Source organism: Dreissena polymorpha, chromosome 5 (assembly GCF_020536995.1).
Source record: "Dreissena polymorpha isolate Duluth1 chromosome 5, UMN_Dpol_1.0, whole genome shotgun sequence".
Classification (NCBI taxonomy): domain Eukaryota; kingdom Metazoa; phylum Mollusca; class Bivalvia; order Myida; family Dreissenidae; genus Dreissena; species Dreissena polymorpha.
Genome location: NC_068359.1, coordinates 26,789,182 through 26,806,617, shown reverse-complemented (window position 1 = coordinate 26,806,617; position 17,436 = coordinate 26,789,182). Strand labels below are relative to the sequence as shown.

Genomic DNA, 17,436 nt, shown 5'->3' with positions numbered 1-17,436 from the left:
ATAATTTTATAAAAGTATGAACAGTTAATTTACAGTTTAACCCTTTTCCACTCAGAGTCAAAATGAAAATTGCTATGTGCAAATAGCATAAAACCAGAACAGCCTACGAGTAACTGAGTCTGTTCAGGTTGTATGCTGTTTCCTGGTGATCAGTATAGAATGGTTGGAAATAAAGCATTTAAAATTAGAATTTAGTAAGAAAGATCTTGAATAAAATATAACTTTTTAAGGACTTCAAATACGTAAAAATACGTATCTAAGTGATAAAGGGTGAAATTGTGGTAAAAATGTTCTCAAGATAAGCAAGATTCGACAATAAACTGATTAGTTAAACTAAAGGTGTCATTTACAGGGATGCCCATATGCGAGCCTCGTTCTGGGAAAACTGGGTTTAATACATGTGCCTAAAGTGTCGTCCAAAATTAGCCTGTGCAGTGCGTACTGGCTTATAATCGACAACACTCTTCAATTTTTTTAACGCTAAGAAGAGAATTCCTTCAAAACAAAAAATACTTTAAGTGGAAAGTGTCCTCCCTGACAATCCTGTGCAGACAGCACAGGCTTATTTGGGATGACACTTAACGTACATGTATTAAACACCGTTTTCCCAAAGCCAGGCTCATGTTTGCAACAATTGTCGCCATTGTTCCAAAATGTCATTTTTAATTAAATCGACAGTATATACAATGTTATGTTTTCCAGATGATATGAAATATTAAATAAGTTATGAGCATGTTTTTGTTTAATTGCCATCATCATGAAATGTATAATTACATTATTTAATCAACATGCTTCCGGATTTTGTGTTGGTCTTCACAAAACCTGTTACATTGATTTTCCCAGGTAACACTTTGGCCCGTATATCCGCTTGATTGGTTAACACCAACACAAGATTTCTTATAGTCCGCTTGTAAGCATTGCTTATGAGTCCTTTGTGTTCATGGAAGGTTTCCCTCTCGATTGCCTGGGAAAGCTCACTGCCGTCCAGCAATAACACACACATATGAGCTGTGATCTAGGAAAACAGGGCTTGATACATGTGCTTAAACTGTATCCCAGATTGCATGTGCAGTACGCTTTTATGTTTTTTTGCGTTTAATGGAAGTCTATTCGTTGCAAAATTCCACTTAAGGCGGAAAGAGTCGTCCCGCATAAGCCTGTGCAGACTACACAAGCTAATCTGGGGCAACACTTTACGCAGATGCTTGTAGCCCAGTTTTCACAGAGCGAGGCTCCAATAGCGACTTTGATAATTAATTGCAAAAGTTTGTTTTGTGTCTTTTCAGATAAAATAATATTTATTTTCAATTATCAGTTATTGATCAGCAAATCAAATAACCTAAAAAGTTCTTATAACCGTTTTATCATTTTTAATAAGTTTACATTTCTTTGCTATGTATTTCATGTAGTTTTAATCCCCGAAATTTCAAATTTAACAAGATGATGTCCAATTATATACAATATATATCAATATACATTGATACCCTGCTATTCTGAGCGCTAATTTGCGAAAAATTAAGTGTGCTATCCTAAATATCAATACTAGACGCATTGAGAATTTTGACATGAACAAGCTGGGTGCTAGTAATACATGGTTGCGCTCAATACATGTTGAGGTAATGTAAATATAAGATGACATAATAAAATGGTATTTCTTTTACCTCCACTTTTAACGCGTTGCACAAAATGTTCCTCGCTTTGGTTCTTGTAATTTCAGTGTTCAAGTCACATTTCACCTCAATCATAGGTCTCTCAATATGTTAAACAAAGTGTGTCTTCCATTTCTCGTACACGTTCTTAGCAGCCCGTCGTATATCTGCATCTTCACACTTACGAAGTTTATTTAAAACTTTGCCTGTATAAAGGGGATGTCATGCATATATTTTATTGATTATGTTATTGCTTAATGCACAATTTTCATGATTTAGTGAATACATATTAATGTAAATAATATATGTTTTGAATGTTAATGCTTTTGTGGAAAGACATTCTACTACTACTTATGTGTTACATTTTTTTTACATTTTACTTACAATGGAAACCATTGGGTGATTTTCTCTAATCAAGCTGCTTGCATGGACAGTTTCTTGTTGGGGGATTTTTTTCCCACAAAAGCTTACTGTTTTGAGGTAAAGCACAATAATAGTGAATGGCGGACATTCGTTCATACGCTAATTTTTATCCAGGTGGACGTTCGAACAACGTTATTTTGACAATCCGGATAATGGTGCCTAAATTATTTGAACAGCCCGGACTTTGGTTCTTGCATGATTTCTAACCTGGTCATTATAATCACATTTTATCCACATGAATATTACACTCTGGACATTTTTAAACGGCATTTTTAATATGCCATTATTAAATTGTGTGCTAATTTAATATTTGTATCATAATTTGTATTCAGGTTTTATAATTTTTCTTGAGCATGTGAATGGTAACATTAAAAGTTATTCAAATATATCGACTAACACGAAGATCCGTAATTATTGAAACTTTGCGGAAATCGGGGCGACTTTAACTGCCACCGTATCGCAGACTTAGACGTGTTTTTCTTAGCCTATGAGTAACCCTCGAAGCATAGCACAGGTAACCGCGTTCGTTTGTTAGAAGATCTAAGTTTGGAGTGAATTTGAGGGAGTACTATATATACATGTAGATATTGTTTTCACAGTCTAGTTTATGCCTATAATTGTACGAAACAATGTCATGGTGTAAACATTATGTAGGAGCGAGTGTCCGGACTGTCGAAATATTGAAGGAACGATTGACCGAGTTGTCAAAATAACGTTTGAACGAATGTCAAGGTAATCCAAACAACGTAGGAACGAATGTCAGTATTGTCAAAATTAGCGTAGGAACGATTATCAGTGGGAATGAACGTCCAGATCCTATTTAAGCGCTTAATACATATGACCTTTAACGTATTTAGCGTGTACCGGAGAAAAGAAAACACCGTCATTGAGTAGGGCCTAGACATGTTGAGATATGGAACTGAACAACATAATCAAAACAAACATTTTAGTTGACCAAAACGTTGCTAAATAAGGTTTTCATAAAATACAAACATTATAAACATAACATTTAAATAGTGTCATGTACTTCGATAAGTTTAGTGCTTTGTCTTATTCGTTATTCAACAATCCTCTTGAACGTTCGATCGTTCATGAAAAATATCACACACCAACACACCCATACCTTAAGAGATTTCATATTTATAAATTGCTTATGTATTAAATTATAAGGCATGGTATATCTTTGTTATGTTTAATCATCGATATTTAATCTTCAGGCAAACTTTACTCTGATGGAAATTGGTAAATCGTATGTTTGTAAAGATGAAATAAAATATACACTAATCGCACTAAATATTATGTCGTTGAAATATTATTCAGGTGTAAGAATGTTTGATGTTTATGTTTTAATTACTTTTACGTTTAATGACTTAACACATGCCTGAATGCATATGTTTGAAGTTATTGTAACCATTGTAAGTGCTCATGCAAATCCCGAATGTAAAAAACAAAATATCCACTGTTATATAATCATCGATATTCTCCGCCTTAGAAAGTTACACGCACAGCCTCGTTCTGAAATTCGACGCGTCACGTGCTATATAAAAATAGCAAACAGATTTGTTTTAGGTCTTCTTTTTTGCAAAAAGCATTGATTCACTGGAATGTTGCTTAAGCTTTGTAACCTGAAATAAAATTGCATCCTTTAATTCATCATACAAGATTTTATTCACAGCAAAATGTTCACGCAGTCTGTCTAAGAAATAATTGTCATGCTCATAACGAATTCTACAGGACAGAAGAAATGGTATATCTCTTCAACAAAGTTCTTAGCAAATCTTTGAAAACTTCTTTGATGTAAATGAAATCAGCCCCTAGAATGACGTCATAGGGTTTGGGAAATTTGTTGAGGTCCATCGTCCGATGCAAAGCACAAATCTTTGTTCTGCCTTGTGAGTCTTCAGACAAGTTTAAAGAGACTGTTTCTTTCAGAAAGTCTAAAACTTCTTCACGGTCTGTTATGGTCACATAGCTGCCTGAAAACGCAAAGCATGCTCAACTGTATTTTGAAAATACTGTTTTAACTTAAGTTACTGTAATATATAAATTATTTATATGGACTTATATAGTCAATAACTTTAACAATCTCTTTCACGTCAAGGTCATGGTTTCAAGATATGGTGTGTATGGTTTTCCACAAATAAGTTGTTCAAATAATTTTCCTGCACCCGATTGTATAAACGCTGGTTAAAGTTACCACTCGGTAACATTAAAACCTTGGTAAGTTTGCGGTTATTCAGGTATTGATACCTTCAAGGTAACTCGATTGTATAAACACGATATACCGCAAAGTAACCTTACCGCGCATAGTGATATTTAACCACCGGTAACTTTAACCAAAACATTGCCACAATGCATTTTCTAATGACGTATTTTTCGCAAGAAATGTCACGCTTATAAACAGCGACATGTATTTTTTTTTATCAAATTCATTTACAAATTAATTCAAAATAAAATAAAGTGTAAATTTAAACAATGAGTTCATCAAAATGACCAGGGACAAATTGATAACGATGTCGGGATTTGCATCATTTAGCGGAATCCCTGGTGCTTCCAAACTGCAAGAGAGTGCTTACAAAGACGTCTTTTTTCTAGTTGTTCTAGATGTAACATAAAAATTATACATGGTCGTCGTAACATGCTAGACTATTCTTCTAATTTGGCTTATGTTTACAACAAACTTACTTTCTTTCTTGTACAATAAGGGAATTTACCATAGACAGATAAAACATTGTTTAAGTTTAAATATATCTGTGTACGCAGAAATTTGCAAATGAAACCGAGTTCACCAACGGCTATTATTTGTGTCGTGTTCTGAGAAAATTGGGCATAATGCATGTGCGTAAAGTGTCGTCCCAGATTAGCTTGTTAAGTTCGCACATGCTAATCAGGGACGACACTTTCCGCCCAAAATTCATTTTTGCTACGAAGGGACTTCATTTTAACAAAAAATGTCAAAAAAGCGGAAAGTGTCGTCTCTGATTAGCCTGTGCGAACTGCACAGGCTTATATGGGACGACACTTTACGCACATGCATTATGCCCATTTTTCTCAGAACACGACACATTTGATTAACTGCTCCGATTCATTTTAACAGCAGTAATGTACATACAATACATGACGTAGCGTGTGACGAAGAAGAAAGTTTATTGAGTTCTCATTTGAATATAATGATATGATGGCATAAGGGTCTTTATTTAACTATGCTAAAAAAGTTATAAAAGACCCTAGATGCAAACTTGTCAATTATTGAATTAAATGGATTATTTATAAAGTTTAAAGGATTATTCAAGGTAAGATACTTGTTCGAACGTGTTTTGTTTTTTGTTTGTCCTTTGGTTGTTCCCTGTTCTCGGAAATGATTTTAACATGGGCGCCATTGATGCATCGGATAACACACGGCATACCCATAACAGAATATAAGAAACACGTTCTGTGCTTCCTTAAATTCGTCGTCCGAAGTCGGAAATCGTATTGCCCTGTAAATTAAGTCAAATAAAGTGTCAGTCGCTGCAATATGTTGTTTACTCGTCGAAATTGTGAAGGTCGTCGATGGTTAGCTTTTATAATGTCGCGCGCCGTGGCCATTTTGTGTAAGTTACCTTTAGGTTACTTGTACTTACCCACCTAGTGAAGCAGGGTTTGTTTTAACTGGGTTTTAACCGATCGGTATAACTAACCGAATTTTATACAAACGCTTGACGACCAGTAACCAACATGTTACCGACTTTTAAACGCCGGTCTGTGTTTAACCACCGGTTTAACTGTTTATACAATCGGGTGCTGAGGTAAAAAATACCCAGGCCCTAAGGTCACATGATTTTTATAGACTTGTATAGTAAATAACTTTAAAATCTTATGCTCTGAAACCCCAAGGTTAAGGGTGATATTTGGTATGTGACATCATAAGGTGTTTCTCTACTAAGTTTGTTCACATTTTGTCCCTGCGAATGAAATTGACCCCGCCCTATGGTTGACTTGTTTTTTTTATATGTATGCCTTGATAAAATCACAGGTGTTACACAAACATCACAAAGTCTGCACATAACAGTTTTCACCTGCATGTCCCAGATGAGTGGCACTCTTGATTTATTATGCCCCCTTCGAAGAAGAGGGGATACATTGTTTTGCACATGTCGGTCGGTCCGTCGGTTGGTCCGTCGGTCTGTCCGTAGTTTCAGTAACTCGAAACAGTAAAATGGTTTCCGGATGATAACTCAAGAACGTTTAAGCCTGGGATCAGGAAAGTTCATAGGGACATTGGTCATGACTGGCAGATGACCCCTATTGATTTTCTGGTCACTAGTTCAAAGGTCAAGATCACAGTGACTCGAAGCAGTTACATGGTTTCCAGATAATAACTATAGAACGCTTAAGCCTGGGATCAGGAAAACTCATAAGGACATTGGTCATACTGACAGATAACCCCTATTGACTTTCAGGTCACTTTATCAAAGTTCAAGGTCACAGTGACTCGAAGCAGTAAAATGGTTTCCGGATAATAACTCAAGAACACTTAAGTCTGGGATCAGCAGCTGCCACTACAACTGATAGCCCATTAAGGGGGCATGCGTGTTTTACAAACAGCCCTTGTTTTATATAAGAAATATTTCATGTTAAAATACGTTGTTAATTATTGTACTACACAAACAAAATATTATTATGATTCAACTTGCTTATATAAAGTTGCTGTCTGAACTAAGTCTTTTTTTCCAAATAAAGTCAACATGGTCAAAATAAAGATTACATTCAGAGGGGAATTTTAAGGTTGTGGGCCCAAAATAAGTCCTTAAGACTCACTGATACTCAACAGTTCTATTTCAAACCATCAACTTAAAATATTGAGACTGGATATTGGAAAATGATACTTTTGGCAATAACTTTATTTAAAAGGACCCCATATAAAGTAAAGAAGCGCAATTGTTCTTTTGTCATTGTCAACACGTTTAAGTAGACATATTAAAGAACTTGTTCACAGATTTGGGCATTTTGTAAATTTGGCAGTAATTCCTTTAATTGCTGGATTTTAACAAAGGAACTGTAGAGCTCGATTATAATTTTAAAAACATAATTTAAGAAGGAAAAAAAATATTGCCTCTAGCTTGGTTTGAACAAGTGTTCTTTGGATGAAAAGGATATCCTCTAACACGGTTTTTCCTCATCACTTTGGAAATGGTACCGGTACTGGTAAAAAATTTGGAAAATCAGTGGCGTTTTCATCCAAATTAGGTTTATTTATCAACTATGCTGAAATTTTATAAAACATGTACAAATAATAGGTCACATATTAACATCAAAGTGTTGAGTGATTTCCAGCAAAATCCTGTTTCTATTAACACTAAACAATGAGTTAATTAAACTAAGCACTATGACCTGAAAGCATGCTTTCAGTGTATCAACTGTCTATATCGTGACGCTGCATGCGCCCCGTGTCCCGCAGGATAACCTGCCACTGACTGAACAAGGTTTAAAATCAACATCTGACAAATTTGCACTGGACTCAATATGTGATACATAATACCAAAATTTTAGAAGTCAGAATTTTATAAATGCGCGAGTGATAATCAGTCCTGGCGATTTGTTTATCCAGCGATTTTTTTCCTACTTGATAAAGTACCGGAAAACAGCACTTTCCCAATAAGAAACAAACTACATATTTACTTTGTAGTTTCCCTATGCAGTTGTATGGCTTGAACCTGAGTAAATATAATTTTGACAACTTGACAACATTTAGTTATGAATTTTAAAGTATTTTGAAGCAAACAATCAAATACACAATTTTCTCAATATGATGACTTCACGACGCGAAATTTCCAAATTTCAGAGTTTTTCGCGCACAATTTCCCCAAATGGACCGGTTCTTTTCCCAATTGAGCCAAAACAATCGCTGTTATCTGATATCATGTTACAACCAAATGGGCAACATACTACCTAATGAGTATAAGAGTATGGCTCCAAGGCACTGAATATGCAAATGATTTTACATGTATTTCAATTACGCATGAATAATCCAGTGTCACTATAAATTGATAATGTTGTGGCAGTGTGTATGCGTCGCTATTCCTACCACACTAATCAGTCCTTACGGTCTACTCCTTTACGACAAAATCGTGGCCAGTAACTTAAGAGACTGATGATGGCAACCGGATGTAATCTTCGTGGAAATTGTTCATTTCATGCCTAATATTGTCAAAACATTTATTTTGACAAATAAAGTTGTTAAAAAAATTATTACAAAAGATTGTCAATGTTTTGTGTCATTCTCAAATGACCATTATTAGATTTGAAATCCCAAATAAACTTTTGAATATTTATATGTTAACGTGACGTTATCAAATTATTGCTTCAAATAAACAGTGTACATGCATTTCGTCTTCATCATTTGTCTTCAGACAAAAAGCACCTGAAAATTATGCCGCTTATGTAAAATGTCATTTTACCGCATGAAAAGCCTAGGTATATTGATTTTTTTGTTTTAAAACTATATACCATAGACACAATTGAAATCTTTTAATTTCTGCAAAAAAAATGATTGTTCATTTTAATTAAATTAGACCCCGAATGAGTTTGAATAGATGTTTCCGCAAAATTAATTTCAAATCAGCTATATCTTTGTAGTTGCGGTCTATGATTCTTAATTGAAGCAGTGATTTTATTGTATACAGTACTGAGTAAACAGAACATCCGTACAAAACTGGAATATGTGTTGGGTGTTGTGAAAACACGCTTCGCAGGTATACTGACCTATTGTGTAGACTGTGATGTTTTGACAAAAGGGATAGCATGTGTGTATACAGTTTGCTGAGGTGATCTACATGTTTGATTTATCATTTTTGTTTTTAATAACTTATTTAAACATTTAAGTTTAATAAGTTTAATGTGTACACATAAACCAATAATTCTTTAGTGCCGTGCCTGACTCAAAGAAACAAACTTCTGAAATCAAGAGGCAGAAACAAACAATTGATATTAACAATAGGTATGAACATAGACTATGTTTATGCTGCTTAGCACTTCAAATTATGTATTGGTAACTTTGAATAAAAACTTGGGATTGGACCAGATTATAGGGTTTAGAAATAGCGATTAAAAAAAAAGAAATTTAAATGAAAAAAATCAAGCTTAAAAAACATTTAAATAACGAGATATTGTTGTATCTGAATATTTCTACATATTTTTACATATATGGTTTATGGGTTGGTTGGGTTTAAGGTCATCATAAATACATGTATACATATATAGAGGAGAAAAAAATTAGCTATTGTTATAAAATTGTGTACATAGATCTTTAATATCCAATCCTCACCTTGTATTAAAACTTTGCTTTTGAATGCATGTGTGGATAAGGTACAGTTTTACCATACAGGTAATCATAACTAAATACAGGAAACAGTTTCATTTCTAAAACTCATTAACGAATTGAGCTATTGTAATTCAGCTTTTTAAATATATCATACTTGAGATCTTTCACACGATTACGTATAATGTGTATAATGTGGGCCGCGTCAAGATCACCTATAAGTGTTCAAACGCAGAAATATGCTCAAAATGCGAATGTTTACCATCAAATATTGATACTATGTATATGCCTCAATACATCACTTGTTTTAACAGATACGGGAGTAAACCTTACTTTGCTCTTATTGTGTTTAAGCGTTCTTAATTGTTCGACTTTATAAATGAAGTTATGTCAGCATTCAGTCCTCCATAAGCTCTTTAGTACTAAATGATTTATTGTTTATCTTCTCTACCATGACAATGATACTTTACAAGGGAACATTAAATTATATTGAAGTTGACATTGTAAACATCAAAACATAACAACGTGTATAACTTTCCTCTTAAAATACGTTTCTGTAAATATTGGCAAGTATCATTTGTTTATTTGTACCATGATTTATATGTTCTTTAAATTGTGTATGGGCTGTGAGGACCGATTTATATATGTCTCAAGGGGATATTTTTAAGGCTTGTTGAGTGTTCTCATAGTTCCTCGAAGATATAAGTGTTTACTGAAACCATTGATTTATTGCATTTTTTTTTTATCCGAAGATTCCATTAATCAAACACATGAAAAGTTGTCATAATCTTACTTAATATATATCACATTGAAGTGTATGTCATCCACAATTGAAATTTTCAAGATTACAATACCAAACTTAATGTCGGAATAATGCTCTAGGTCCATTATACAGCTTAACTTTGTGTATTTGTATTATTCTCACACAACACAGAGGTATTTTCCTGTCGATACAGAAGTAATGCAGATCATTATGTTATGAAAATAAGTGGAAGAAAAATCGAAGATATTGTTCTGTAAATACAAGTTTTATTCTCGATATTAAAGATGTAACAAACAACAAATCATTTCTTCGTTAGTAATGCAATTATCTTAGATTACAAATGTTATTTTGAAGTTCAGACAAAGTTCTCACACGTTTGTCTTTTTATCTCATCTATTTTTGAAAGCTAGTGTCATCACCTGAGCGTTGGCGTCTGCGTTGGCGTCCGGTTCAGTTTTGTGTTTAGGTCCACTTTTCTTATAAAGTACGAAAGCTATTGTATTAAAACGTGGTGCACTTACTTACTATCATGAGCGGACTGGGCAGGCAAATTGAGATAACTCTGGTTGGCATTTTGACAGTATTATATGCCATTTTTATACTAAGACAATTGAAAATGTGGTTAAGTTTTGTGTTTAGGTCCACATTTTTCCGTAAATATCAAAGCTATTGCTTTCATACTTGCAACACTTACTAATTATCATAAGGGGAATGCACGCAAAGTTATATAACTCTGACTGGCATTTTGACAGACTTATGGCCCCTTTATACTTAAAATTTAAAATTTCGTTAAGTTTTGTGTTTTGGTCCACTTAATTCCTAAAGTATCCTAGCTATTGCTTTCAGACTTGGAACAATCGCTAACTATCATAAGGGAACTGTACAGGACAAGTTGCATAACACGGGTTGGCATTTTGACGAAATTATGGCCCTTTTTTGACTAAGTGACGGTGAATATTTTGTTAAATGTTTTCTTAAGATGTTTAAATGTTTTCCACTTTACTTCTAAAGTATCAAGGCTATTGCTTTCACACTTCAATGATTTTCATACTATCATGAGGATACTGTACCTGGCAAGTTGAATTTGATCTTGACCTTTAAATGAATTTGACTCTAAAGGTCAAATTATTTAATTTTGCTAAAATTGACATTTCTTCTTTATTTATGATCAGATTTGATACTTACTTAGAAAAAACAACAACACTTACCTTACATACCACAATAGGCTCCATCCAAACCATCCCCACGTACCACACCAGTATCCCCCTCCCATTTTCCCCCAATTTTTCTTGTGTTTGAAAGATGATCTAATTAATGACTACATCCTCACACTATAACCCCTTTGCACCCCTTGGTTAGCTTGGATGTAGCACTGGTCTGATAGTAATATATTTGATTGTTAGTTGATATAATTGGTCTTGGGCTAATCTCTTATCTGGAACCATACTGTTTCTGCATTAATCAACTTGTGATATATCCACAGATAAGGCACATTTTAACAGCCAAATAGCCCAAAACTCCATGACACGAATGGGAGCTTTGTATGTACTAATACACAACATTGGTAACTGGTGTAAATTTGACTAGTAGCCATGAACATTCTTGAAACATATGAAACTAAGAAATCAAAATAATATCTATGTATATATTGTTTTCTAAGGCTATTAACAACTGGACATTCGAGTAAGAAATGGAACTCATCTTCGAGAACGTCACAGTGTTAACATAAACACCGCTTGAGAAGTTTAAAAATTGGTCTTTTTTAACTGGTATTTATGATATTACGCACAAGGTAAATTAAATTTTCGGCTAATTATAGGTGTTAACCTTTGATCGGCGTATACTATGTTTTAAGGTTTCGCATCTAATTGTATGAACTAAAGGCCGTGGTGTCAAAATTATATAGGAGCGACTGTCCGGTTTGTCAAAATTATGTAGGAGCAAATGTCCGGGATTGTAAAAACAATGAAGGCGCGATTGTCCGGGTTGTACAAATCATGTGGGAGTGACTGTTCAAGTTAAAGTTCAAGTCACAACAACGTAGAAGCCAACCTCCGCCTTGCCAAAATTAGCGTAAGAGCGATTGTCAGTGGGAGTGATTGTCCGGATACCTATTTAAGTGAAATGCCAAGCTGTTCATTGTTTATGAAATTAATAAAATGTACTAATCCATGCGCAAAACCCTTCTCAATTTTCATTTTTATCTGCATAGTTCAATATAACATACTAAATGGTGTTCGTAAATAATATAAATATTTTAAGTCATGCTTTCCAATTCCATTTTGAAATTTATTTTAATAATCTGTGAAATAGACAGTATTTTATTTCAGTAAAATCAGTACAAGAAAGTTTACATACTATTTTTTTACCAATACTTTCATTTTCTCATACTTTTTAGTTAAGTGAAATATTTTTTAAACAAGCCCAAATGTTACTTTCAATATTTTTGGATAGTTAACTGTTTGCCTTATTTATTCATCAAATGAAATGCATGTGTCCTTTTTTATAGTTTTTCCACTTCCACTTAACATATTTGTTCTTAATAATAATATAAGGGTTGTTATTTATGGTTTGTTGCTAAGCCATTAATAAATACATGTGCATAATATATTATTAATCCATGTCTTACGAGTAACATCATCATTGACAAAACCGAAAAGTTCATTGTTTCCCTTTTCCGCACGTTTTTTGCACCCGAAAACAGAACACGAAGCCATGTCGAACAACGATTGTCTTGCAGAAATCCAACAAAAAGCATACGTCTTTTAATAAAACTTGTATAAAAAGAACTATATTAACATTACACGATATTGAGTGTCAAAGTTGACTTACAGCGCGAAGTGTTCACGCTTCGATCCGTAATAACAATGGACGAATTTCCGTGTTATACGCGTTGTGTAAAATTACGTCACTACCAAAATAGGTGGCGGAAATACCCGATCAGTTTACGGAAAACAAGATCATCGTTTTTTAGTATCATAAAATTTGTTGCCATTGCTCTTGATGATTCCACTCGTTTTAGAATATACATATTTATAAAATAGCATTTTTCGTTATAAAATCGGCATTGGACCTTCAATAACTTCTAAGTCATTGCCATTGCAGAAAAAATCAAAGCGCTAAAGTTAATGAAATTGTTCGCTTTTGCCTATTAATCTTACACGAAATTCAAAATTAGGTTATAGCTGTTTAAATTGCAAGTTTGAAATGAACACTCAAATTTATTAAGAGAGTGTATTATCGAACATGTTGAGATATGTGTGCACTGTTTATCATCTTTTTATTTTATAGAGATAACTTAGACAAAATAACAACAACATGTCCCCACGTTCTGATAGCATAGAACATATGAAAAACTAGTATATTTAGAACCAGTTAATAAAACATGCAATCACCTTAATATTAAATGAATATTGTTGAGATACCAAATCCTATTTATTCGAGAGAAATCCCCTGAACTTAGGCTACATCACTGTGTCTGTGCACTGCGTACAGGATGTAACAATGTCCAGTGTAAGGAATTCTGGACTACTCTCTGCATTTTCAAACAACACATAGACACAAATTGTAGCCCAGTTACAATAATGCATTATATTCCGTATCGCAGAATTTCAGGTTCTGTACTCGGTCACTTAATAGTGAGGGGAAGACATAATTGAGTATGGATACACACAGTTTTGCTTTAAAAATGAGCAAACAAACACCACCGAAATAGTATAGTGTCAGGATAAAAGGAAAATCGTTTAATTATCTAACCACAAATGTTTGCCATACTCGGCCAGCACGTCTTAATATCGTTCCTGAACGCCCGAATATGCTACCCTTATTTGCCAGTTTGCTATATTTGCTACATTTGCTATTTTGAATTCAATTAAATATCGAAAAGCATTGTGCTAAAATGAGCCATTTACAATTCACAATGAGATTTTTAACAATCGCTTCATGTGAAAATAGGTCTTATGCCATATGCCACCCATCATAGCTATAGCCCACCAAGTCTGCGCATCTCTCAGTCTGGTCAGAAGATACATAATTAGACCATAATACATTGAGCGATTTTATAGCAGACAGCATGGCCCCTGACCAGACTGCGCACATGTACAGGCTGGGCTTGAGCTACGGTAGCTGAAACGCCATAAGATCCATTTTCGCTTGACGAGGCTATGAAAGTGTGGTTTGAATTTGTCGAAAGAAAATTGCGTGTTAATCAAATATTAACATAAGGTATATTTATATGGTGGAGAAATAAATTCATAATAAGCCATGTGAGGACACGTATGATGTGAACTCCCTTAGTATGATTTTTATCTACAAACAATAATGTTTGGTTTGACTATGATAACACAGAGTTCAAGCGGTGAATAAGCAACTAACAAGTGAAAAAATATCACCATTGTTAAACTTTTGTTTTCAATTTAAATGTTTAGAAACGTAAATTTCAAACTTTATTTAAAATCAGCATTTATGCATGAAATCATTTTTTATAAAGATATTTCTTGTTATATTAAGTTGTTTTTTAGAATCGGTTTTAGCAATTAGTATTTTTGTCATTGTCTTTAGTATACTTGTAGTTATTGGTGAACTCATGTTCAACTTCTTATACATTGAGAACTGTAAAATTAAACGAACGTAATCTTATACTATTGTGTTTTTATCACCAGTGCAATTAAGGATACATGAGATATCGCCGCTACCTTGTTGAGAACAAAAGAACGTTTTCCACATATATCAAATTTAACCCCGCTGTATTTGCAAGCACTATCCGATCAATAACTCATCAACGAAATGACAGATTGGCTTGATACTTTACATGTGCATTGGCCTTGTACATAAGATTACCCTTATTAAAATTGGAGTCACTCAATCAATGGTCAAGGTCACTGTCACAATAAGTCTGAAAATCGTTTCTGATCAATAACTCGTCAACAAATTTACCGATTGGCTTGATATTTCCCATGTAAATTGGAATTATACAGAAGATGACCCCGATCAAAATTTAGGGTCACTAGGTCAAAGGTCATGGTCACTGTCAAAATGAGTGGGAAAAAAATCGTTTCAGATCAATAACTCGTCAACGAATTGACCGATTGACTTGATACTTCCCATGTGCATAGACAACAAATGACCCCTATTTAAATTGGGGTCATAAGTTCAAAGCCCTGTTTTTGGGAAATATGCCTCCGATAGCGAACTCTTGTTTCAAATCATGTCACTTGGATCAAACGTGTTTACCTCTTTTTTATTTGTATATAGTGATAATTTGGATATGTTCAAATTTGCCTCAGACCTTGTCACTTCTGTGTCACACAACTAGATAAGATCAATTATTACACAAACATCACAACATCTGCAGATAACAGTTAATGCCTGTATTGCGCAGGTAAGTGGCTCTCTTGTTATATTTAAATTGTCTTGAGCCTTGAAAACCATAAGTGGCTTTTGTCATATTATACGAATATCAAATCAAACTACCAGTACCCTCTGACAAATCGCCATGAGGAGAATATTTCAGAAATGATGAAGACAGTTTCATCAATTTTCAATTTCTCATTTATCCAATAAGTTTAACTGTAATATGCATTATTTCTTCTTAAAAAGGACATTCATTAAAGCTGGATTTGAGTCCTAACTTGACATTAAAGTTCAAAGTGTTTGTTTTGTACCCATATTATCTGGTTCACTTAAAGCAATTATTATCTATGCTTTATTGATTAAACACACCCTGAATTTTAAATATTTCCTTTTGTATGCCAAAATAAACCAACCATAAACTCAGGTTTAATGATATTATTTTAACTTACCCTACTGATTTCATACCGTAATTATTCTAAGTTTTCGGACACTTAAATAAAAAAATCCGAACATTAAGATACGGAAAATTAAAAAAAATTACACGTGTCCGAAAATTTAGAGACAAAAATTTTGTGTCCAAAAAGTGTAATTATATTCAAATTAAAGCATTAAATAAATGCACAATAGTGTTTCTACTTTAAAATAAAAACAACTTTACAGCTGTGCATACTCTTTCCTGAACAAACAAGAAAAACATTAAAAATACTGCTTCCTTAATAGAAACATATCATTTTTAAAGCTTTATTTACCCAGCTACGGAAATATTATGGACCATTGACCACAGGCATGCGTCTCCCAGGTTTTATGACCTTAATCCGTCTGTTAATCCCCATGATCAAAGTGTTACAAGATAAGCGAATACAGTGCCGAAATCTGGGAAAAAGCGCTGTAAATTATTATGTCCGAAAATTTAAAGTCATTTATGATAGACAAAAACGCGCATGTCCGAATATTAAGAGTCACGAAAAATAATTATCTTGGTCTAAAAAGAGGGTGTCCGAAAACTGAGAGTGTCCGAAACCTGAGAGTGTCCGAAAACTTAGATTTATTACGGTAGTTACTTTGTTTACTGAAGTTATAACCTTCAACCAAACTTGAGTTTTGTCTTTGATTGATAATAGAAGTGTTAGGCGTTAACCGACTTTGGAAAATTGCGAGACGGGTGTGATTTGTTCAGCTTTTTAATTTAGCTGACCAGCATTAAGAGATGCTAAAAATTTTCAGGAAAATCATAGGTTAAGAAATCTAAAGCTGCCGTGCTTGTAAAACTCATTTAGAAAAATGGCAACATTTTCGCAATCCGCCATTGACAACGGTTCTGACATGGTCCAAGACTTCTTGTGCTCGACCTGCGAAGACAAAAAACTGGATAAAATAGCTGATTTCTACTGCGAAGCGTGTGTTTAGTTTAACTGCGAAAAATGTATTGGCATGCACAGCCAATTATATACAAAACATGCCCCCTTTAGCAGGGGCGATATGAAGAAATGGCCCGTGGCCAAGAAGGTGAAAGATTTTCTTCTGAAATGTGATGTACATAAAGAAGAAAACCTAACAATGTTGTGTGATGAACACAGTAAACTGTGCTGCACAAATTAGGCATTCCTGAATCACAGGTATATATTTTTTTACTTCACTTTAATATAGAAAAAACACCTTAAGAAACAAATATTGGGTTTTTTCACTTTTTTGCAAGAAAGTCAAATTATTAGCAATAAATTAGCAATTTTGTAGTATCAACGAAATATTTGTTATTTAAAGAAACAATTAATTTGTTTATGTACAATAATTATAAATATAATACTGCAGTTTTAAGCATCCTTTGTAAGTGGGTCAGTTAAATCTCTGATGAAATAAATACGTACGGTTTAGATATACAATGTATATAAATGAATATTTGTGTATATACCATGTTACCATATAGTTGGAGTCTAATATATGATCTACCT

The 17,436-nt window shown here is 33.8% G+C and overlaps 1 protein-coding gene across 1 annotated transcript; it reads right to left on the bottom strand.

The window, feature by feature from the left end:
* Window positions 1-775: 775 nt before the first annotated feature.
* On the bottom strand, window positions 776-11,408 carry LOC127831121 (transcription elongation factor A N-terminal and central domain-containing protein 2-like). The gene is made up of 3 exons (XM_052356110.1): window positions 11,387-11,408; window positions 1,767-1,855; window positions 776-1,015 (listed from the first exon to the last, which is right to left on the bottom strand). Exons 1-3 carry the CDS (start codon window positions 11,406-11,408, stop codon window positions 776-778), a joined length of 351 nt encoding a protein of 116 aa, XP_052212070.1.
* Between the last annotated feature and the right edge of the window lie 6,028 nt (window positions 11,409-17,436).

Bases quoted from the DNA above. Each gene is read 5' to 3' on its own strand.
- LOC127831121 (XM_052356110.1), bottom strand. From the start codon at position 11,408: ATGGGAGGGGGATACTGGTGTG. The intron at 1,856-11,386 runs GTACGTGGGGAT...CCCTTTATACAG, and splicing joins GGGAGGGGGATACTGGTGTG to GCAAAGTTTTAAATAAACTT. The intron at 1,016-1,766 runs GTTTAACATATT...CTGTTTTCCTAG, and splicing joins AGAAATGGAAGACACACTTT to ATCACAGCTCATATGTGTGT.